The 25,408-nt window shown below is 42.0% G+C and overlaps 1 protein-coding gene across 2 annotated transcripts; it reads left to right on the top strand.

Annotated features, from left to right (window-relative positions):
• olfm1b (olfactomedin 1b) lies at positions 1-25,088 on the top strand. 2 transcript variants are annotated; one of them, XM_077542926.1, is made up of 6 exons: positions 1-1,224; positions 9,874-10,023; positions 10,101-10,256; positions 12,364-12,583; positions 18,623-18,729; positions 23,245-25,088. In XM_077542926.1, the coding sequence occupies exons 1-6, from the start codon at positions 1,159-1,161 to the stop codon at positions 23,917-23,919; spliced, it is 1,374 nt and encodes a 457-aa protein (XP_077399052.1). In that variant the 5' UTR covers positions 1-1,158; the 3' UTR covers positions 23,920-25,088. The 2 variants fall into 2 exon arrangements, with proteins under 2 accessions (XP_077399052.1, XP_077399051.1); XM_077542925.1 differs by lacking the exon at positions 1-1,224 and adding an exon at positions 7,073-7,811.
• Positions 25,089-25,408: the final 320 nt, after the last annotated feature.

Here is a 25,408-nt window from a genome sequence, read left to right on the forward strand (position 1 = left end):
AAATCATTTCATTTTCAATTTTTTTTTGTTGCACTATTAGCCTTTTCTGGGAAAAAAAATCTATTCTCAACAAAATCCAATTAAATTCTGCAAAAATCTATTTCGTAAATATTGCCTCTCCTGTAGAAAGAGAAAAAAACACGACACTCATAAAAAAAAAGAAGACTTTAACTTTATAATATTGTACTTTTACAACTTTATTCTCATTAGATGACTTGTTCTCTTTAAAACATACTCTTTTATTCTTGAAACCTTTTTTGTATAAAAAAATGCTTTATTCTCGATGAAATGTCCTAACTGGAGTATTATGATCGATACCACTTGTTTTTGTCCAGACCGATACCAGTATGAGTATTCACTCTTTGAGAACTCAGCTGACGATTTGTCGATATGTCAAACTGCCTCAGTATAGCGCCAACTACAGCCGAGGAGGACTTTCCGGACGTCAGATTTTCTTCTCCCTAAGTATTGGTGGTGGCTGGCATTGGCAGTACCCGATCCCTAAAAATAAGGCGTGTATCAGCCCGATACCGGTACTCGCCCTCCCCTACTTAATCCCCTTAAAATTATGACTTCATTCTTGTAGCTTTTATATTTGTTCCTTTTCAGAGCATCCCTAACACTCCTTCCTAATTGACCTCTATTGATTTTGTAGTCATTCATCTCCTTTGTGCGCGTGCCAGTTGGACCACCCCTCCCTCGCTCCCTCCCCCCTCCCTCCCTCTCTCCATCATCAGGCTGCAACTTCCGGCTCTCAGCTCGGCCAGTCTCTCCAACCGGCAGCATCGGCGGCGTGTCTAGGAAGGGGATGTCAACTTTGTAGCGCCAGCAACCTACCGCCGACCACCCACCGACCCAAATGCTTCTATCTGACGCGTAAAACGAGAGCGAGGAGAAGGAGGAGGAGAAGGAGGAGGGGGGAGGAGGTGGTGTGGTGGAGACGAGGCGATGCATCTGCACACGCAGCGTTGCTGAGGAAAAAAAAAGGGGGGTAACTGTAAGCGCACGTTTGGTCATCAAGGCATTGAAACAACACCTGCAACGCCGGAAAAGAAGACGCCAAGAAGGCGGTGGGGGGGTGGGGGTGGGGGAAGAAAAAATACAGACAAGGTGAGGGGGTGGGGGGACTCCATCCTCACACTCGGGAAGGCAAGAGAGATGCAGCCCGCCAGCAGGCTCCTCACGCTGGTCCTCCTCATCGTCATGGGCACCGAACTCACACAAGTAAGCTCTTATTTCCCCTTTAAAACGCCATTTTGCATCCTGCTTCCTGTAAAAAAAAAAATGTCACCCGGCCCTTTAATTGGCTCAGGAGAAATGAGCAAAGCGTATTTGATGAGATTACGCACGCAGCCTTGATATTGCTACTCATCTACTTGAGAGAAAAATCGTATTATTATTGTTTCCTGCCTGCAAATCAGTGCTCCACAATGAACTGCGGTCCCTCCCGGAGGTGTTGTGGGCATGCTCAGTTGAGTCCATTAACGCATAAACACCATAAGTGCATGCTAAAAAAGAAAAACGAAAAAAAAAAAAGCTGACTTCCTGTGATCTCAAAAGGTAAACACTTCATCAAGGTGGGCGTCTGACGTCATGTGTGCATGCCAGGAGCAACCCACCCACAGTGTGATTTTGTTTCCACAACTCGCGCTGTCTAAGTTGCCATACGGGATGTTTGGAGTGATGAGTTGATATCACGCAACATAAATTATAGCAGCTGGTCCAGAGTAAGTTTGCAATACGGAATTATTTTTGCAAAGACTTCACGTGGTGATCGTGGCTACATTTTCTTCAAGAGAACGAAAAAAAAAAAAAGCAGCATAAATTGCAGAGTATGTTTGTAATACTATATTTATATCAGGATCCAACATTAATGGCCGTTTGTGGCCACCACGTGACTTTGTATTTTCAGGTAGGCCTACATATACAATTAACAACCTTTGTTATGTATTGTTTTAAATCACAATATCTAAATACAAGGGAGAAGATGTCCAGAAAAAGCTAAATCCGCAATATAGAATTATCCTGTTTAAATACTTCCTAGGCAGAAGTTTATAGCATTTATGGCACTTTTTTTAAAACACATTTTGATAATATTACAAACACATTTAAACACATAATATATTGAGAGAGAGCAAGAGCAATGGATAACACTAAACTATTACACAGTGTACCAATCCCTCTATTTGCTTATAGCATACAAATTCTGTTTTTTTTTTCTCTCCAAACAAACAAATTTAAATTATCATCCGACAATATACATCAACAATCATGGCTAAAGATGAAAATCATAAAATAAACCTACAGCCATTGCTTTCTGTAGGCATAAAAAGCAGGATTGAAGAGGATTAGGCTGAGCTGAAATGCTTCCTGGTTTTATTCTTGTTCTTTCAATTTTACACCAACAAGTTAGTGTCCCACACTATGGCCGACAGTGGAATTACACCCAGAAATATAAGTTTATAACGCAATGTAGAATTTTTTTTTTGTCGTGGTTTTATTTCAAAAATAATGACAAAGTTGTCATAAAGTATTAATACTATTATTAATATTAACTGTTTTTCTTTCAAAATATCAAAAATAATTGCTTTTAGTTTTGCAATATTTTAGCAAAGATGAGGTCATTTTGTGATGACATGGTAATCGTAGCTTGTAGTTGTCCAATTTATTACATAATCGCCATATATTCTCTGTGAAATATTAATAAAATGTTTTCGCCAACGATAACCTCATGCTTTCACAAAATATTGCAATCATGTGTCAAATGTCAAATGTCAAATTACAACTAAATTCTTCCTCCAATTTCCACGCCAGCATATATAAATCATAACTGGTCTTACAATCACTTTCCAACGATATCATGTCAGTCTCATATAATTATGCCGGGTTTTCTTCTAATTTGTCACATAATGGCAGTATTGCAATTATTATTATTATTATTATTCCAATTATTTTGCACGTGATAATCCCAAAATACCACAATTGTGTGATGGATTTTTGCATAACTTTCTCCCAATATATCGCTACCTTACGTTTCAATTATCGCGGATTGACTATATCATGGATTTGTATTTGGGTCCGAAACTCACGCATGACGTCGACTTGGGTTGTACCTCGCTATTTGGCAAGACATCGTTGCCACCACCCCAAGCCAAGTGGTGCACACATCTTTCCCTCTGAATCTCGCCTTGCATACCTGCGTGTGTGTGTGTGTGTGTGTGTGTGTGGTGTGCAACACCAAGTATACATCGGAGTGGGAGGTGAATTTCCCCTTGAGGCACATGAATAAGTATGATCAATTTAAAATAAATAAATAAAGAAACTAAAAGCCTTCCATTTCCACACAAACGTCAAGGTTGCTTTATTAGCGCCAAAAGGTATTTTCTCTTCTCTTTTTAGCGGCACAACAGCGATCCCACAATAGTTGCAAGGAAAACATCGCAACGGATCAATACGTCAAAACAAGCTCTCGCACAAAAGGCCAGATCATCTCCCGCCACGACAAGCGCCTTCGAACCCAGCCGCAATAAAAGCTCGATAAAAAGAGCGTCGGCGTGGTTATAGCACTGTGAAAAGGGTTTGAGATGTTATGAAGGCATTGAAATGATTATGGAGGTAAAAAAAAAAATAAAAAAAATCATTGAATGCCGTCTTTCATAAAAGAGCGCAAGGATGGCGCACTCTTGAAAGGGTTGCGAATCTTTTGAGAATGCGTTCAACAATGTTTACGAAAATGTGTTTAGTAGCTTGAACGTTTCAGAAATTATCCTGTAAAACGAAATTGTCTACAGTATTTTCTACATATTGAAGACTCTAGATTGCATTCAGTATTAATGGCAATCCGTGTGCTTATGAAAACAATTAATGACCGTACATTTGACGTGTTAGCATATGAAATGTTTACGCCAGATGGAATTGTTATAAAAAAGTAAGACATTAAGTTCATTAGAGATTCTAAATTGTGTCCAATGTTAAAACCGATATCGGAATGCTTGGCTGATTGAAAAGTCATTTTTTTGTCGTTTCCACAAACATGTACGTACGTTAATAAATAATATACAAATATGAAATATAAATAATATGTAATGGTTTTTATCGTTTTTAAAAAGACGTACATTAGGTTTGTTTACGACAATAAATTAGTTTAAATGTTTATAAAAAAAAATGTGTACGCTTGGCGTATTAGAAACTCAAATCGTCAATTTTATTTTTATTTTTTTAAATACACGGTTTGTGACCAGTTCAGGACGTGCACTGCCTACCGTCCCAAGACAGCTACGACAGGCTCATGCACCGATGCCAGACTAGTGAGGGTAAGCGGTATGGATTGTACATTAGTTTGTGTAAATTGTCTTTAATATTTTGTAAACAAAAATAAATAAACAAACACTTATGGTAGGTTTGTTTGACTCTGTACACTTGAATTTTTTCCGTTTCCGAAAATGTAAGTTCCCTCAAGGCTGACATGTTCTTCAATGTTTGGAGAAAAAAAAAGTAATTAAAAAAGACACGTTAGTTTTCCTCTCGACTAAACTTTCAAATGGACAACGCCTTCCTCCATCCCAAAGGACGTACGTTACGCTCATTAGACTCCAAATTAAATTCAATGTTGATGAAAACAAGGTCGATCGAAGACACACGTGCGAACAGCATCACAATCGATACCCGACGTTGATATATTGAGCATCCTATGGATATTTTCTCCCACGCATGATAAACTTGTCTGAGTGACAACATCAATAAAACGAAGCTCGGCGCCAACACTATTAGCTTGGAAAATATTGACATAATATCACCTTGATATTTGGTATACATCGTCGATTGATTCCCGCAAGCCAATAGACAATTCGTATTACATATACGTGTAGGTTTGAATCCCATGTGCTGCATTGCTTGCAAACGGAATGCTTCCACGGTGAAATGGTTTAACAGCCTGCTCTCTGAAAAGATGCTGACACGATCGAACAATGGCGGCTATTTGCAGTGATGGGTGGATGCCATCAGTCAGTAGGAGGAGTGTGTGTGTGTGTGTGTGTGTGTGGGGGGGGGGGTTGTATGGAGTCAGTGGGTGCACCTACGTTTCACTCGTGCAGTTTATTTGGGTCGGGGCTGACTGACGGTAAATCGATAGGGGGAAGTGCTGCCCAGGGAACACCGTCCATCAAAAATTTGGAATGGAATCATGTGAAAAAAATATAAGCGCAGATGTGGACTGATCACTTGTTAGTCACAGAGACAGATGTGAGATTTTGGTGCTCAAACATACATACGTTTTAGTTCCCTGAAGACTAAATTGTTTTCAACGGTTTTAACTCATTTGCGCCCAAAAACGTAAAAATACGTTCTATTTTAAAGGTTTTAAGTGTCCCAAAGACGTATTTAGACGTGATTTATGTGTGTGTGTTTTTTTTTTTATGCTAGAGTTAGACAGAAGGCTTTGATGCAGCCTCTCAACCGCAAACAACAGTTCAAGAAATGGTAGTTATTACACAAACGGCCAGCAGGTGGCAGCAGGGCAAAAGAGATCAACCAGGGCCTTGTTGAAAAAACAAAAACTCAATTACTCACAATTCTTAATAGATTTGTGAGTAATAAAACTTAGCTTTATTCTAAAGCTATTTGCTGCAAAAGGGAATGAGATAGAAAAATACTTTTCCTGATACAAAAAACAAGGTCTAATCTTTCTTTTGGTAGGTTCCATGTTTTTTTTTTATAGCAATAGAACACAATATTCTGTGGGCCTTGCAAAATCAGGATCATCAAAGACTAAGCTGTTTACAAGAACACGTACATTTGTTGGAAGTGGTTTACAGAACCACTTGTTTTAAAATAATTATAAATATATATATATTTTTAAAGCATTTAAAAAATGTTAAAGCATTTGAATTTGAAGCTTGAGGTGTTATGCTGTGTGCAGTCATAGTGCACTTGTGTGTGTGTGTGTCTGTGCGTGCGAGTATGAGTGTGTATTAGCATCGTCATGGTAACTGCTTCACACTGTAATGCACCACGGGCTATGATGTTACTTTTTAAAAACACGGCTCGAGTCTTAGGAACTTTGAACGTTCATTTGTCAGACATGGCGCATAAAAAATGTAAGATTTGTATTGAATTGCTTATGTTGACGTTGACGTAATAAAGAATCCTCTCCGGCCACAAGTGGGTCTTGACCTCTGCTGATGCACCACATCCGAACGCAAAGGTCAGAAAGGCAGTGAGATGCGTCAATGTGGCTCGAGTCTTGGCCTCAGTCTTATCCGTAAAATGCATTACGGGGGGCCGGCAGACAGAAGCGCTGCGTCTATTCCGAGGGTCTCATGCATGATGCATCGCTGCCATTTTCGCAGCCTTATTTCACATGGCTGAACTTAAATATGAAAAGGTTTTGAGAAGGATCGACGGGGCTTGATAGGAGTCAGAAGCAGAAACAGTGTTTTCCCCACCTTTATTGAGCCTAAGCTCCTATTTTAATTTGTCCTTTGAGAAAAATCACACTGCTAAACAAAAATATCTCAAAAAGTATGACATTGTGATGATCTGGTGTCAATTTTGTGAATCTTGGTCTGTTTGTTGACCATAAAGCTGATGATTTATCCTGCTACATGAACGGGAAACAGATTTTCCGCACACGTGCTAAGTTGCGGCACAGTGGTTGGGAGAGTGGTTCCTTAGGACATTGCTTTACAGTTCTGAGGTTCGATGCTTGAATCTCATTGAGGCCTTCCTCTGTTTGCATGTTCTTCCCTTACTCCGGCTTCCTCCTACATTCCCATACCCTACAAATGAGGTTTTTTGAAGACTCAAATTCATCCATAGTGTAAACGACTGACTGAAAACCAGTCCAATGTGTACAACTGGTACAGCTCCAGCTCATTTGGATCCGAATTAGGATAAGCGCTAGAGAAAATGGATGGATAAACCTGCAGTCCTTGAATACCCGCAGTACCACATTTAGTGTCCAGATGGCGCCAGAGTCCAGGACATTAAAAGCGCAACCCTCATTAGGGGTTGAAAGCGGCCCCCCATCAGAGAAGCTATATGACAAGCAGGGAGTTTATTCAGAGGTGGAGCGGAGGGTGGAGGCGGTTGCCACAGCGACCGTGAGCATCGCCTCGCCGTTTTGGTGCGTTTGATTAATCCTTCATTGTCATGCCGGCTGAGGTGGTCGAGCAGCGAGGGGGGGAACAAACTGCAATCGCAGATTTTTCCATGAGCTTGGCTGACATCATTGCGTCTGGAGATAGATGCGTAGTAGCTCTCCCCTCCTCTGTCCCCCGACCTCCTCCTCCCCTCTTCGCTCTCATCCACTCGGAGCGTGCAGCCTCTTAATGACGGCAGGCAGGAGGCGGGTTGTGGGCGTGAAGCAAATAGTAAAGAGGCGCATCAGAGAGAGGGACCAGAGCGCGGGAGAAAGCCGAGCCACACACACAGGATCCTGCGTCTATCCTTTTTTTTTTCCTCCAAAAAATTCCACTGGATCAAGTTAGGTTGGAAGAAGAAGATGTGCGAGAAACGAGGAACCGAGCCGGGATCCCGGTGTGAAGCGGCGGGCCAGTGCGGGCTACGAGACCCCCATCCAAAGCAAATCTTCCCCGGAGTCGTTAGGATGAAGACGGCGTGAGTGGAGGCGCACTTTCTGCAGGGTGGTGGGAAGGTAAAAGATGTCGGTGCCGCTGCTCAAGATCGGCGTGGTGCTGAGCACCATGGCGATGATCACCAACTGGATGTCGCAGACGCTGCCCTCGCTGGTGGGGCTCAACACCACCAAGCTGACGGCGGCGCAGGGAGGCTACCTGGACCGGAGCACCGGAGTAAGTCTGCAACTATTTATTTAGTCATTTTACCGTCTACGAGTAACTCTTACTCTGACGTGAGGCTCTTGGTGAGAGTGTGACAAAACCGAGGCTTTACACCCATCAAGTGTAAAGACCACAGTTCCAGTTCTAGGTTTATTAACCCTAAGCAGTCCAGCTCTGCATCTTGTGCCAAATGAAGAACGTTTGACCGAGGGGTTACATATAAGACAAGGATCCCAGTCCCAGGTTTACCACCACAAAGCAACTCTTCCCAGTGGGATTCACTTGCATCGTCCGCCAACAGATGAGAGTATGACACACCAAAGGTTTAAAGTCCCTCAAATGTATAAAGACCAGAAGTCTCGCCATAGTTTTACCACCTACAAGCAACTCTCCCCAGTGGGGCTCATCTGCATCTTCCGCCAACTGATTGACTGAAAATGTTTTGGAACACGCAGGGATTAAAATCAATTCAAAATAAGAGTTTAACCTAAAGGCAGTCAATGGTTCTTCTTGTAGATACTGTGCTTGACGTCGTGGAATCTACCGGGACAAATAAGGATGGGGTGAACAGTTCAAGTTTGAAGCAATCAGTCGGTCCAACGCTTAATTTCCTAAAACCCCAAAACCAAGTATGAGTTGTTGCTTTTTTTTTTTTTTTTTTAGATGTGATCTTCTTTGTTGGCAATGCAGCAGAGCGGCAGTAGCCTTTTTCCAATTTGTTCGCAGCTTCCTCCCACTGATGGAATCAGGAGGCGCACGCGGGATTTGCCGAGTGATTAATGGTTTTTCCACTTGCTCGGTTCAGTCAGTCGGTCAGAAAACGTTCTCCTGCGAATGAATGATTCCAGCGCACTCCGAAAACGATTGATTCTGTTTGGCGGGATCCGCTGAGATTCATTGGCTGCGCGGGATGAGATTGATTGGGATTGTGGCCTTCTTCCTTTTCCACCCATCTGTCTGCCAATTTACCCACTTGGTAAAGCAAGATATCGGACAGTTTACACCAGTTATTCACAATCACTGCGCCGTGGCCCATTTCACTTGATTGGGTACAAAATCATGTATTTACTACAAATACTGCCTCTTTGTTCATCTAGCTAATCCAGCGACATACTGTATAGTGGCAGGCACACTCACACTAGGGCCATTTCTTCTGTACCGTACTGAAGCCTGATTGCCTGATTGCCCCCCCTTGCCCTGTCCTCCTCCGGCCCGCACTCACATTACTCTAACCAAACCGTGCCCGGGCCCAGTTGCCTCCGAAATATATGTCATCACGTTGATTCAGGCAAGAATAAGACGTCATCATAGGGGGGACTGGACTTCATCATCAGACCAACGTGAGCCCTTTGATGCTGCCATCTCTTTTGCTGAGGACACTCTGGTTGTTGTGGGGTCAACAGTTCTGGTCACTCGCTATATACATCGCACGTATGTACGTGACGTCATGGTTACATTTCGCGCGGCCAACCGTACAGTTCTTTGGTCCACCTCTCCCAATCGTGTCAAATTGGGGATCCGAACCGTGCTCAGGCGTTGATGGATTGCGCTCCCACTACCGGACTTTAGCAGCAAGCGTGCTTGGGCACGGTACAATGGCCTTAGTGTGAGTGCACTCTCAGTGTCAGTCTCAGTCACACGGCAATACTTCCTTGATACCAACTACTGATTTCCTATTTTGCCAGAGCTTTGGCGCCATCTTGTCAGCTTGTCTCATTTATGGTTACCCGACCAGTTATCCAAATACCTTAATCACAGAGCAATGAATTGATCTGAAAAGCCGCCCTAGGGTCCCTTTAAGCATTTGGTTGCAAAATTCTGGAAATTTATAGGTACACATGGGGAGAAAACAGGAATTTACCAAATAGAAGGAATTTAAAGTTGGGGAACATATATTTTATGATCTGCTCATGACAAAAACAAAATGTTTTCTATTTCTATTAAATTACCTTTAATCCCCAGTAACTCCCCATGGGGATTCATGGGAAGTTACCAATTTGGAATATTTCCAAAATTGCCCACCGGGGCACCCCCTTGAAACCCTTTTCAGCACCTTTTTCTACACTACCCCTAGGTGCTGCCGGCAAACCCGGAGGAGTCGTGGCAGGTCTATAGTTCGGGTCAGGATGGCGAGGGTAGGTGCGTCTGCACCGTGGTGGCGCCCCAACAATCCATGTGCTCCAGGGACGCCCGTACCAAACAACTGAGGCAGCTGCTGGAGAAGGTAGCCCTATTTTTAAGATTACCGCAAAAAAAAAAAAACGAAACAAAAGCCAAGGCGTCACATGAATTTGCTCGCAGGTCCAGAACATGACCCAGTCCATCCAGGTGCTGGACCAGAGAACCCAGAGGGAGCTCCAATACGTGGAGAAGATGGAGGTGCAGCTGCGCGGCCTGCAGTCCAAGTTCAGGCAGGTGGAGGAGAACCACATGCAGAACACTGCCAAGAATTACAAGGTGAGCAAATCCTGAGCGACTCCACAACCTCAAACTCATCAATCCAATCCCGTGTCACATGTCAATCCCATACAAAACACATCTGGGCAAAAGTTTGGGGTCATTTTCCATGAAAACACACCATTGTCTTTACAATGTCAAGACTGCATTTCTGATGAATTCATTATCTTCATTAAAACCAAACCAGTGTTTATCTTTAGCCCCAAAATGAAAAACATTCCGAGCGACCCCACACTTTTGAACGATAGCATACATGACTACTTAAGGAGATGTGTTACAGTATTTCCATAATCACAAAACCAAGTATTGTCTAAACTTTGAGGAAATCTGAACATGCTAGCGCCCTTAATATTGCACAACTCTGCACCAACAGCGGGCAGCATATTAGAAAAAGCACAAACTTTTTAAGATTAGTTTTGGGGCTTCAACATTTGGACATAAACTTGTCTGCTGTTTGGTTGTGAATTAATGGTAATGTGATTCATAAATTTATAAATGTGACAATGACATCACGTTTGATCGAGTTTTAAAAGACTTCAGACACATCTACCTGTTAACTTGGTAGTGATGTTCGCCTCTACACTTTGTCTCCCAGCATGGAGAAGAGAGGCGTTAATTGGTGGCAAGGTGTTTATTTTATGTCCTTTTGAGAAAGTAAAAGTTAATGAGGCATGATTCGTTTTCCTGCAGTAGGTTTACTGATGGTGAGGTGTTATTTTTTGCAATGTGGTTCCACGTATAGATGAAATAATGCAGGTTAAAAATATTGAATAAATACTTAAAACAGACCCCATGTTAATTTGCTGCTGATATCTCCAGTGAAGTGCTAAAAAACATGATAAAAATATTTTATTTGAGGTGAGGTCTTTATTTTATTTAGTTTTTTTCCGCTTTGTTTGGTAATGATGTTCACACTCATGGTAGTTGTAATGTTTTCCTTAGTAGAGGTGAGGCTTTTATTTTATCCCCCCCACCCCCCACCCCAAAATCAAAATACAGCCACTTTGCTAATATTTGTCTAAAGTGACACATTCGTAGTGTTTAAAAAAAAAAAAAGCAACTGGGGAAGACTTACTGAGGGTTGGCGCTAGCCTGTTCAGGACCTTCCAAAAGCCAACATCTACTGTGTGACGCCGTCCCACCCGCATGTTTAAACACCACAACCACAACGCCCTACCCATCAAATGCATGCCTTTGCTGTTTTTCCTGTGCAAAAAAAAAATCTTGCGCGTTTTGTTTGTTGTGTGTCTGCTAGCAAGGTTAGCAAGCTGCTATCAACAGCCTGTCGTTTTCTTGCTTGCAGGGCTAACTTTAAGACATGTAAAGAGAGAGAGGCAAACAGAAAGAGCCACAGGGAAGAAGAGGCAGGTCAAAATCCAGATTCACCCCCTCTCCCCCCCACACCCCCCTTAACCCAAGTGAGAGCTTTTTTGGGCAGTTTATTTAGTAGCCATTAAAAGCCAGACCAGCCCCCGCCCACACCACTGATTTCTTCCTGCATGTTACTTATTGCTGTTTTTTTCCCCCTTCTACTTACCAATGTAATTGATTAATCTTCTCTAATTGTTGTTATTTCATTCTACTTGCTTTGGAGCTTTTGTCTATGCATATTTGGTTACTCGACACATCTACAAAAAAAAAAATTTAAATAAAAAAAAAAATCTCTCTAGACGTAAAATTCCAGTTGTGTGTGACATGTTAAAAAGAAAAAAGAAAAAAGAAAAGCATGTACCATTACTACGATGTTGCATTTTAAAAAGACTATGACCAATAAAGAGCTTTCCCAATTGTTGCTGGTGTACCGAGGGCTTGCTTTTTTATTCTTATTTTTTTGTTTTAAGCGGCTGGTCACCGCCGGGACGGAGCCTCGAGAGTGAAAAAAATTGTGCGGGTTTGTGCACACACACACACACACACACGCTCACACACAGACAGTCACGCGCACGGGCACAACACACACAGGGGGTCTTGGTGGCAGGTTAGCGTTAGCGTAGCCAGGAAAAGCCAGTTTGTTTGTTTGTTTTTCTTTTGCGGACGCCTGGGTGGGTGGCGGTCTTGGTTTTGCGACGCGCCTGACACTCAACCGAGCTTATTCTAATCCTTTCAGGCCATAAAGGCGAAAATGGAGGAGCTTAGGCCGTTGATACCGGTGTTGGTGGAGTACAAGGCCGATGCCAAATTGGTATTGCAGTTTAAGGAGGAGGTCCAGAATCTGACGTCAGTGCTAAGCGGGCTGCAGGAGGAGATGGGGGCCTATGACTACGAGGAGCTCCACAGCCGAGTGTCAAATCTCGAGGAGAGGCTGCGAGCGTGCATGCGAAAATTGGGTAGGCCACAGACGCAGACACGTGCACGCACACACCTGCAACGGCCGCCGACCGAAGATGCGCGGGCACATTCACGTCACGCACAAACGTTGTCGTGGCGACGCTGCATTCAAATTACGAAATTGCCACGAATGGTTGCTTTAGTCATCGATTCATCCGTCCATTATTATTTTTTAATTATTTGATTATTTTTTTTAATCAATTGACATGCCTTTATTCAAAAACAGGCTATTATTTCAAAGTCATAGTGTGGAAAATGCGCGGGCAAAGTCATAATGAGTCCTTCTTGGTTTGATCCGTAACAGGTTAAATTAACTTGCTTGTCTTTTTTCATTAAACCAAAGTAATGAGTGAAGAGTACGCATATGCCCAAAATAGATTATGGAACAGAAGCAGGGTCGCACAATATATCGAAATAATATCGTCATCGCGATAAAGCCCCCGTGCATTATGTGTATTGCCAACACCTGCAAAAAGTTCATATGGAATTGTATGCTTTTATCTGACTTTGACTAATCAGATGTAGCGATAGACCGATTATCAATCATTAAAGTAAAACTATAATCACAATTAATTAAAACGTTTAAAAAAAATGAACCTCGTATTTTTCATTTACAAAGAGAGTAATGGCAACAGTAGCATAATAAAGGTACTTAATAGCTCATAAAATACAAAACTGATTATATAAGAAGAATAAAAAGGTTCATTTGAGTATTTAAGTGTGGTTTTGTAGTCACAGTTTGAAGGCTATTTAAAAAAATATTTAAAGATTTACTCATTTTTAGTTCCCTTGGCAGTTGTTTTAGTTAATAAACATAAAACCATATAAAGACATTTCAACAAAGAGTTGGATTTTTTTTATGCTAATACATGACCTTGTACTGAAAATGAGTGCTAATTATCTCTGCAAAAAAGTTATTAGAATTAAATAGTTGACTAACAATTCATTGATTCTGCTTGACGTGTGAAATAAAAATCATTACATAATAAAAATTGATTTCTTGAGGTACATTTTAATTATCAATATCGGAATATTCAACATTCATATCGCATGCTTTTCCAATATCGAGATGAGAAAAGACAAAAAAATATGTGAAACTTTGAAGTGAAAGACGGGAGCGTTCGCCACAAGATCATTAAAGATCGATTCATCGCGTCACGTGTCGCGGCATAATTCCTCTTGGACTGCTTCACACAACAAGCACATTTGATTGGACTGACGGAGAAGACGGTAGCTGTTGTTCAAGTGGACGCCTCACCCGCCCATTATTTCAGGCATGACTTATTTGTGGAAATGCGGTAAGTTTGCATTTGAGTCGGCATACGTTCAGGTCACCGTCGGCCATTTTCGAGCATATTTGATAGAGGATAGTGTGTTCAATGGTTATACTATTTATACGTACACCAAATCTACCAAATGAAAAAAATACACTCTCCTTCCACCAGGATTGTGCCTTTCTCCATTCTTTTATAATCAGCAGTAGAAAAAAGTAGATAGAGCATAAAATGCAGCCGTTTCTCCGAGTATGGAGGGCCAAAACTGCCAAAACTCAAAATGGGTACATGACTAAATAAATAAATTACTAAAAGTGAAAATAAAAACGGATATAAAAAATATATAATTTGAAAATTAAATAAAAACTTAATTATTTTATTTGCATTTAGATTTATTATATTATATTTTTTTTATATCTGTTTTTATTTTCACTTTAAGTCATTTATTTATTTATTTATTTAGTCATCTATTTATTTAGAATTTTGGCAGTTTTGATCCTCCATAACAAACTGCTGATGTCATATCCAAAATTCCTCATGTGCATCAGTAGAGTTGGTTCTCCGTTCAGACGCTCCCCCGCTCATCCCCGTTGAAAAAAAAAGTATTGAATTACTTATTAAAAAAAATTTAAAAAAAACAACATTGTCTCATGTTCACTACAAGGTGCTTTGACGCCACTCTGCTCACAATGCTAAAGTATTGCAATGATATGCTGCGACATCCTCATCATTTGCTAGTTTGGGTACTCGGGCTGAACGACAGCATCTCTTCCACGCAATTACTGAGGAAATCATCTGAGAAAAACACGGAGGCGCCGCAGTGATGATAAATGCCCGGCGGGCTTGCCAAGTCCTTTTGCTTTCCAGCCCGTCGCCAGTGTCTTCACACCTCTGTCGCAAGTCTCGGCGCTAATGGATGCACACCCACACTGCGCTCCATTGAATAAGACGGCAGCAACGCGGACACGCTGCAAAATCGCGGGTATGTTGTGTCCCCGTGCGCGCATTTTTATGATTATCTACACTGCGAGAGGCACTTTTGAGGAACGATTGAACTTAAAAAGAAGTCGCCAAACTACTACAAGAATAAAAATTCAACAGGCTTGTTTGCCATACTAGCTCGGTCAAGGCTGCCGACTGACTTCTGACTTTCACATACCGTACGCAACTTATTCCCACCTCTGGGCTGAATGAAGCAAGCCGAGTTGATGCTTGTAGCGCAGTTTGTGCATGAACACGAGACAAGAAGAGATGAAAGACGAGGTCACCCAGCGAGGGACGGCAGAATCGAGGCCCGCCGGTGCTTTCATGTTGGCACAAAAGCCGCAGCGGCGCTCCTGTTGCTGAGACTTCACTCATGAAGGTCAATAAGCTGCATAGGCGTCAGCACAACAGAAAAAAAAAAGGGGGGGCTGGGAAGAGAAGAAAAAGTCCAACTAAAGTTGCAAGTCGCAATGGCGCGGTCATCGCAATCTGGGATTTTGCTAGCAATCATTTTGAAGAACCGAGAATTTGAGAATTTTGTGTTTCATGGCGCATCATCGAATTTCGTTGCTATGTTCCACCTGGTGAAACTAATTTATTAGCAATCACGACGAGGGCTGTCGAAAGCAGATGTTTGCAAATCTCTTAAACACAAAAGATAATCAGTCTGCTTTCATGAAGGACTACATAAATGAGAGAATAATTCCTGCGGAGAAGCTGAAATCAGAGGATTTGAACCATTTTCAAATAAACAATGGCTCTAAACGATTACTGGAGTATTTAAGTAACTGTCGATTATGTCGATTGGTTGGTTCCTGTTTTTTTTAGGCATGGCTTCTTCAGACATTTTTGTAGGTCTTCTCATGATACCTACCACCTTTTCAAATCAATTTATATATTTCAGCATCAACTGCAAGACGAGAAAAAAGTGAAAAGTAGATTCTGTCCTTCAAGCTTTGTTATGTACTGAAACCGTCCCGCGGCGCAGGCGAGGCAGGCAGGAAATGGGGGTGGGGCGCAATGACCATCGATCAAGGGGACGCGCCTGCTCGCCGGGCAATAATCAAATCGATAAATCAGCCGCCATCACGTCCCAACTATGTGAGCGCTTGGGGCGAAAAACCTCAATGCTAACAAATGACGCAGGAAGTCCATAACGGTGCACACTCGCCATCATTCTTACCCCCAACACCTGCGAGATGGGGCCAGGTTATACATTTACTTTTAAAATGTTTGTTAACACTTTAAAAATCCTTCTATCAACTGTTTTGCATAAATAAGGAGTAGTCTAATCTTATTGCAGAAGTAAACGCAGTAAATATTGGTATGAAAGACACTTGATTATGATAAATCAAAATTGATTATTATGGTCCGATGTGGTGATAGATATTGTAACATTTTTAATACTTAATTTCATATATTAACCATTGTTACACATTATTAACATTTTAATTCTTCGGTATTAACCTTGTCGAAATGTTTTGTGTCCTGTGCAGAGCAAGTGGTGTTGATTTCGGTATAATCTGACCTTAAACTGGGACATACTATTTAGTCTAAAAAAGTTCCTTCTCAGCGTTTTGTGCGAAAACACATTTGGTCCTTGAGAACAGAATCTGTTTTGAACACCCACACCTGACTCTGTTTTCGCCATCGCTCATGGAAAATACCCAGAGAGTATGTTTTGTCTACAAATGAAAGAGAGGAGGTCTTTTAACTATAAGAAACCATTGTACATGCGGAAGAACTACATTTGACGCTCTGAATCCCACCTGTTTAAGTGATGAATTAGAGGCTGTTATCTGTCCAGAGATCTCTGACTGATTAAAAATCATTTTTGCAAAGGTGTATTTTTCTTACATTAAATCTATCTTCATTTTTGGAACACGCAAAGAGGACAAAATACTTTTATTCCCAACAAAACGTTGTCGCTTCCCGTCTGCTCACCTTTGACCTTTGTACATTCAGGCCAACAGGGGATTAGACCTTCTAGACTTGACGGGTTGCCGGGTGAACGTTGTTAAGGTGAACATTACCACAAATAGAGGATCGGGGTGGTGGGGTGGGCGGGGCTTGTGTCTCAAAGCGGAAAAGCAGCAGCCGTCTTAAGGAGGAGGCATAATTGGAGAAAAGACATGAATTATTAAAGAGAGTATGGATGTATTACTTCATTGGAATCCTGTTGAGGATTATGTAAGAGAACTCAAGCACCCCACTGCCAATAGTGAAAGCTGCGCACAACAGCAGCAAATCACTAGCTATTCATATGACTGCATTTGCTATGAAATGAATCAATTGTCAAGATAATTCAGTGCTAGGATTTCTGGTTGTTTTATGTGGAAACGTAAAAGCTAGACTGTCAAGATCGTCTTTGGTACGTTTACCTAAGAAAACGATTGTTATGATTCACTAAAATTCCGTCCGCTTCATGTGAATGCTTAGCACTGATTAGCATGAAGGCAAAGTTAGCTATTCTTTTTGTATTATTTATGAATATAAATACTTGAGATGTGACGCATCTCAAGCATGACTTAAAAGCATTTAATATGCTTAAGATCTGATTGGCTGCTGGTAACATCATGCTTTCTTAGATTTTACATTTAGTTTCGCCTGAAGCCTACTGATGGTCTTCAAAGGCTTCTGGCCGTGTCCTTAAACGTCAGAGGAAGATTCTGATCATTAAAACTCCAATATAAGCCATTTTGACCAACATCGTTACAGGCCTTTTTTGAAGAATCATACAGCCGATTATAGATCGATCAATCAGCTTTCAAACTCAGAATCTTAAAAGCTGGCCATCCAGAATGAGCTGATTTCCTCTTCAATCCGTCAGGAATCCTTTGAGCAATCCAAATGTTTGCATGTTGCATTATAAGTTTTTTTTTTGTGGAATACGACGAGTGCTTGATGCTTGAGGAAAACAAAAATGAAACAAGACATTTTTGGAAAAGTGCTTTGAGGCAATGCCCTGACATCAGTTTTGCATGATTTTTTTCAAAGTTCTTGTAGAACCGCTCAATTCCCCACACAATCATAAGAATTCCTACTTATCAATCAGTTGATTATTATGCCTATTACACAGACATTTGGAAACGAAGATGAAGTTAAAAAGAATGAAGAACTTAAAAAACCTGGAGCACTTGAACAGCGGGGGAGGTTTTAGGAGGCTTAAAGGAGCGTTGAGGAGTTGTACAGTTAGCGGATAATGACTAAAAATTTGTGCAAAAGGGGATCAAAACGAGCTGAAACAGGCCATCATGACTTACTCCTTAAATTAGCGCCGCGGAATGGCTCATTACAAATCACCTCATCCAAACCGCCTAATTGACATTTGCCTGGACGAAATGGCGTCCAAAGGAATGGACGCTTAATAGCAAGCGTTTTATATCCCTGCGCTAATCCGTTCTCGTTAAAGTCGGACCGCTCTTGGTGTCGAGGGGCGATCGGGGTGGGGGGGTGGGGGGGGGGGGTGATTTGGGAGGGGGAGCGGCAGTTTTGTCAAGTTCACACGAAGAACTCAATCATCGCCAATTAAAACCGCAGCGAATACACGCAGAGTGCACAAGCAGCTCCTCGTGTGTGAGCGGAATTAACGAGAAGAATGTATTGACCATTACAAAGACGGAGAGAGAGGCCAGATGGACAGCAGCTCCCTCATCCTTCAGGCAAACTCGTTTGGATGTCAAGCAAATGAAATCCTCGCCTAATGAATTGGACGTTTCAGACAAAGCGCCCCTGAATGGCTTTTGGCTCCCGTCTTCTTACCTCTTGTCCTTTTTGCAGCATGCGGCAAACTGACGGGCATCAGCGACCCCATCACCATCAAGACGTCGGGGTCCAGGTTTGGCTCCTGGATGACGGACCCCCTGGCGCCTGAAGGAGACACACGGGTATGTCATTTGTTCATTTGTATTTGTGATGCACGGCTAGCTTTGAGAGTTTGTGTTAGAAAGGCACAATTCGAAATTGTTTAAAAAAAAAAATGACCAGCGTATTTGGAAAATAGTTATATTTATTGATTATTATCTTGTTTCATACAATATGAGGAATCAGAAATTTTATGAATCAGTATTTTCATGTACACATTGCAATGTAATCAGTAATCAGATGTTATATCATGATAGCGTAAGTTTTGAAATTGACGGGCGGAAAAAGTTCATGAAAATCAGATGAGAAATTAGAAAGGTATGATTGAATTTCAATATCAATCCTTTGCCTTTGATAGGCACCTTGTCCTTGGCAACAAGGTAAGCGTAAGTCAGCCAGGCTGCTAAAATGTGCTGGTGTATCTCGTCTTCACAACTGTGATTTAAATGGTCGTCAGTGCACCCCCACAGGGGACACAATTAGTAGCAACAGTTCATTTTGTTGAATAATTGCAGTTGTGCTCCAACCCCACGGGCTCGATTGGCCATGTCTGGCCCACCGGACGCATACTTGACAACACAGGTTTAAACTATTAATATGGGCAGTTGTAAACATTGCTCATATTTTTTTCACAAGGCTGGCCCCGATCCCTTGCAATATGTGGGATGGTAATCCCAGCTCTGGCTTTGACCAACATAAACACTTTAGCTAGCTAGCCTCTTGTGTTACAAATTGCAGAAGGAGGTAGCAGGATGTCTCCACATCATGTACAAAGTCCAAGCGGACATCTTGCTAGCATTAGCAGCAGAGCCGAGCCTGGAAGCAGAAGGAAGCGGCTCACAGCGCATCGAGTAAAGGAATGTCACGCAGAAGCTTGTTTGGAGTGAGCTCGAAGACGGAGTGAAGCTCGCTGGCTCTGTCTGAAGGGCGCGAACCTGCTCAAGCCCCTCACACACCAGCCGACCAGCGTCTGTAGACCCCCGGCTTTGGGTTGGCTTTCAACACTCTTTGTTGGCAGCTTTTCCGTCACCGCTGAGGTAGCCAAGTGGCCAAATGAGCGAAGCGGAATTTCATTAAATTCCTCATTGGATTTTTCCTAAATGAGGCCAGCTGTTTTGTGTGTGTCACCCGGAGAGGTGTTTTTTTTTTTTTTTCGTGAAAAGGACAGATAATAAAAATGTTTAAGCTCGGGAAGACATTATTGCATACTTAAGATCGTAAATACTGAAAATTTGCGATTGTCAGTGACTTGACTATTATGTTCTTTCCTGTTTCTGACTAGCTCAAAATTAGTAGCCATCAGGCGCGTCACATTTCCGTGTTTAGATTTCCATTAGCTCCCCTTTGCCGTCCGTCCACAATGAATTTCTGTCCGGAAACACAAAATATTGGTTCTGGTGTCTTCCGGGTCGCGCAAATAGTTCATTATAAATGATAAAAATGTTTTTTTTAAATACTGTACAAAGTATTTTGATGTAAATATCAACTTTAACGTTGAAATCTGACTTAAGTCGAAATTCGGGTTACATCGCTAGCGTAGGAATGGCTGCACTATGACTCGCTGTACTGTAAATCTCGCTGATGTTGATTCCAGCTGAGAAGTTACGACAGCTGCCAAACTCCAAGGACTGGTCTGGAAACAATATAACTAAAACAGAATTTTGATGAACTGACTAAAAGATGTCCAACATCCTAAATTGATCATTTTAAACACATTTAAAATTTACGATTGTCGGCCTTGGATGTTTTACTAGCGCATCATTTGTCGACTTTAGTCGTAATGGGCCCAGAATTGTTTAAGATTATCCAAGGTTGTAAAAAACACAATAAAGGAAAAATAAAAGAAGAATGTGACGCAAATACCCAAATAACCTGGTCACACTTTCACTCTACAATGAGAAAATGCAAATATCGGGTATAAATCATTGTGGATTTAACCAGACGCAGTACAGCGGACAAGCAAAGGTGAGAGCGAGAAGTAAACACATTTTATTGGCGGCAAAACAGGAGTGCTTTATTGGGCCCCGCGATGAGCGACCCAACTTTCAATGTCACGTCGGGAGGATGAAGAGCATCCGCCGCTATGTAAATTGCTTCCTGGAGGCTGCTTCGACTTGCAAATTGCTGACCTAATGTTATATTTAGCACACCGCGAAGGCTACCTGGAAACGAATACATAATAAGCAGATCACATGAAAGATCTGCGGTTCTATTCTCACGGGGGCAGGAAAAAGAAGAATGCCGGTAATTGAAGTTAGCGTGCCGCTTTCTTCATCCTGTGGTTTTGGTTCTTTGCCTTTCCCAGCCCAACGCAATCAATGCATTATTTGTTCTGTCCTTGTTTAATTAGAAATAGAAATCATCTCTCTTGTGGCATCTTGGGGAATTCGAGCTTCATGTAGTGCTTTTGTACGATATTATGGCAACTATAGGCAATTAACTAAAAAATAACGTTATCACTCACTTTTTCATTGACTTCCTTTTTGCCAAATGAAAATGGAAAGAACAAACGAAACGGATTCAATGGGAACTTTGCTGATGTGAATCATGTAAGTCAATCGCAGCAGGGTGACAGGTGGTGGAATGGTGGCAGGTAAAAAGTAAAGTAGGATGTCTCGGGACGCGTTTGGCCTCTGGCGCAGAACAGGAACGGTGGCGGTGAGAGCAAAGCCGCTGAGATGGGGATTTTTTATTGAGGGAGATGACTGTAGTCGTCCCATGTGGCGCTCAGCCCGTGCCCCCCCCCCACAACTGTCAACCTGACTGTTTGTGTTTACCTGCCGCCAGATCTTCCTCAAGGAAGCCTCAACGCTAAATTAATTGGGACGCGTGTTGACTATGTAATTTGATCCATTCGGCGCAAGTGTGCTGCCTACAAAAACCAAGTATACACAAAGGAAATGCTGCGGAACGCTTTGACTTGAGCTGCACAGCTTGATTGATTTTGAGCTGTGGTTTGTTGTAATTTCAATATAGGCAGACGATGTTATAATGTTATTCTCTCTCTACAAAGGTTTGTGGTTTGTTTGTTTGAATTGCTTCTCCCTATTGCCAACATTTTGATACCTCTATTTTCGTCTTTTTTACCGGGTTAATAACTAAACCGTAAAACTGGCTCCACCAAGCGGGTACAGTTTGGTTCAGTTCGGTACACATTAATTGTCCCCTGACTATCAAGAGTCTGTTTCCCAAAGCTGAAGTCTCACACAGTTTTTACCTGTGGATGAAGTTTGGTTCATTTCAGTACTCATTTTTGGTCAATTGTTGTTTGATTCTGTATCCCTTCGTTGGCCTGCTAGTCGCAAATGGTACGCTTTGGTACTTTAGTGTAAGTTGAAGCTGGACGCTACCATGAAATGGATTGAAAAAGCTAACATCTTTTAATAACAATAGAAGTTTAGAACTATTGTCTGCACTATGTACCTGGTATCTCAACACAAAGCACCTCATATCTCAGAGAAGTACTTGGTATCTCAGAACATTTGACCTGATATCTCTCTGGTATTCATCAGAGGTGGGCACTTCGATCTCTCCGTCGGCCCGTCATTGACGGCTGCCCACCTTTCGGCGAGTGCGTCCGCATTTCCAACGATTGCTATATGATGCAAAGCCTTGAAAAAATACAAAGACCGAGAAGGACAATCTGTACTGACCATGATCGACGGACGTAAAACTGCTTCCGTCGGTGCTCAGTCTGTATTTATATTCAAGGCTTGGCGTTATTAAGTAAAATACGTTTCTGTTGCGCATTCATGGCGTGTCTTTTAGCGGGTTGGAGGTGACGGCGGACTGACTCGGTAAAAACCCGCTGCCGCCGGTTGCAAACTGTTGACATCGATCTGTCTCCTTAAATTAGCGCTGACGAGCGCGCATGCTGCCGAAATCCTGTGGCGGTGCCAAGGAAAAGGTCAGCGTTCTGACTGCAGATGAAGCAGTTTAGAGGGTAAAATAACGTTGCCAATTTTGATGCTGCTCTAACTATTACGTAGACCATTTACTCATCAATCTGCTAGTCCCTCTACCAGACTCCATTTTGCTGATCAATAAATTGATATTAGGAAGCGTGACGGAAGGAATGTCAATTTTCTGTTGGTGGTTAAAGCCGTTAGCCTCCTGCAGTCCGAGTTAGGGAAGGACATTTGATGCGATTCCCTTCATGGACAAGTTTCACAATCTATGAATTAAGTCAGTAGTGCACTCCATTTAATTCAGTTAGCTAGTGGTGGCATTTGCAGTCTGGACGCAGAGGCGTGAACAATTCTATGAAAGAAGTCTCAGAATGTCCAGAAGTCTCCAATACCGCCACTAAAAGTCTGAAGTGCCAAGTCAAATTTAGCTTCACAACACACAACAATTTCAACCACACTACAGCTCGTAACTTGAAAACATGTCAATTGCGACACTCGGAAATCAAGGTTCATACTGTACTACTGTATGTATCTTTTATATCTCCTGGGTCCGATTATAAAACTATCTTGGAATGACCCAATTCCCAGTGACCCTAATTCCTCTGTGTCCATCTTTACTGTGACTGTCAGGTCTGGTACATGGACGGTTACCACAACAACCGCTTTGTGCGGGAGTACAAGTCCATGCAGGATTTCATGACGTCTGACAACTTCACCTCGCACCGGCTCCCCCACCCATGGTCCGGAACGGGCCAGGTGGTCTACAACGGCTCCATCTACTTCAACAAGTTCCAGAGCCACGTCATCATCAAGTTTGATTTCCGCACCTCCGCCATCAGCAAGTCCCGGCAGCTCGACTACGCTGGCTTCAACAACGCGTATCACTACGCCTGGGGAGGCCACTCCGACATCGACCTGATGGTAGACGAGGGGGGCCTGTGGGCCGTCTATGCTACCAACCAAAACGCCGGCAACATCGTCGTCAGCAAGCTGAACCCCAACACGCTGCAGATCGTCAAGAGCTGGACCACCAACCACCCGAAAAGGAGCGCCGGCGAGTCTTTCATGATCTGCGGCACGTTGTACGTCACCAATGGCTACTCGGGAGGTACCAAGGTTTACTATGCCTACTCAACCAACTCTTCCACGTATGAGTACATGGACATCGCCTTCCAGAACAAGTACTCACACATCTCCATGCTGGACTACAACCCGCGAGACCGCGCCCTCTACGCTTGGAACAACGGGCACCAGGTGCTCTACAACGTCACGCTGTTCCACGTTATTCGCTCGGAGGAGCTGTAATTACGGTAAGATGGTGTACGAAAATATATCTGTGAAAGACTGAATGTACACTTTGGGGGGTAAAAAATATCTAAAAAATATCAGATTGTTAGATTTAAAAAAATTACAGAATTTTGTATATTAAAAAAAAAAAAGATCATATACTATACTAGTTATAGGTAATAGTTGGCGTTATTTTCTAGTTACCATCCTTTTTCAGATGATTAGTTTGGAATGAAAACCTTTGATTGTTTACTGCATAGAAAATGATTGTAAAAGTAGACTATATCTATATAAACATATAGATATATATATATATCGAATTTAAAAGAATACAAACAACAAATGCCAAAAAAGGAGGAAAAATGCCTTTTTTATATCATTGTCAATGTCATTCCAATGGCTGTGATTATTCTGCAGTAATCCTCGAAATGGGTCCTAAAACAAAGACTATGATTGCAAAGCGGGGAAAAAACAACAACAGCCCTGTCGACTCCTCCAAGGACTTGACAGTACATTGTGTCGTATCATTTTCATCGAGTATCGTAGCAAATAAAGTCTGTCGAGGATGGCAACAATAACGACCGAAGGCCCAGACTGTTGCTGGGCTCTCTCGATGGAGCTCAATTAACCCGTGTTAGTGACGACTACGTGTGGAAAAAACGCTTTCTCTGCATGAGTGTTTTCTACTGCTACTGAATGTCTTTTGCTGTATGGTAGCCTACTGTTTAAAAAAAAACAACAAGGGTGAATTTCACTTTCAGAATTTTGATATAGCTGCTTCTTTGTAATTATTTATAGCTTTGTTTGATTTCTAAATTCTGTTCTTTGTACCACCGTGACTGTCGCTGCCATAGCTTCTTTATTTATTTTCGAGCGCATGGGAGGAATCCGAAGAACAAAAAAAAAAAAAAGAAGAGAAACATGATAGAATGTATCCGAGCTTGTCATCCAGAATTCACCCCATGCACCTGTGGTTGAAAATTTTCTTTACGTTCCACGTCACGTACTCGCTTGTGACGGACTGTACTGTTTTCAGTGTAATCCCCCTGGACAAAAAAAGTGTTTCTTTCTTTTCCAGATGTACTGGATGTGTTGTACCTGAGATGAGATAGTTAATGAGATTTGTGTCAATAAAAAAAATGAGAATTAAAGTGTTTAGATTGTCACCTTAAAAAAAATATCGACAAGCCTCGGATGTTATGTTTTTTGTACCATCACTTGCTATTCAAGGTCTTGGGCTAGCACTTGTTTGTATGTGATGCTCTATGGGGAAAAGGTGTGTGCTCTTTTGTTGTGGTTTAAATTGGGTACGTCCCCACTGAAGGCCTGGGTACTAAATACATTACAAGGCTCAAAATAAGCAGTTTCACATCGCAGTTGGCGAGGCAATTAATAAAACACGTTAAATAGCAAAACTGAGAATCAACCGCCAAGACGTCCCAAAAAGCTTTGCTGGGTAGTGTCGCTCTAGTCGGAGGCTGAGGAACAATTCAGTGCTACTTACGCT

Source organism: Vanacampus margaritifer, chromosome 14, assembly GCF_051991255.1.
Source record: "Vanacampus margaritifer isolate UIUO_Vmar chromosome 14, RoL_Vmar_1.0, whole genome shotgun sequence".
In the NCBI taxonomy this organism is placed as follows: domain Eukaryota; kingdom Metazoa; phylum Chordata; class Actinopteri; order Syngnathiformes; family Syngnathidae; genus Vanacampus; species Vanacampus margaritifer.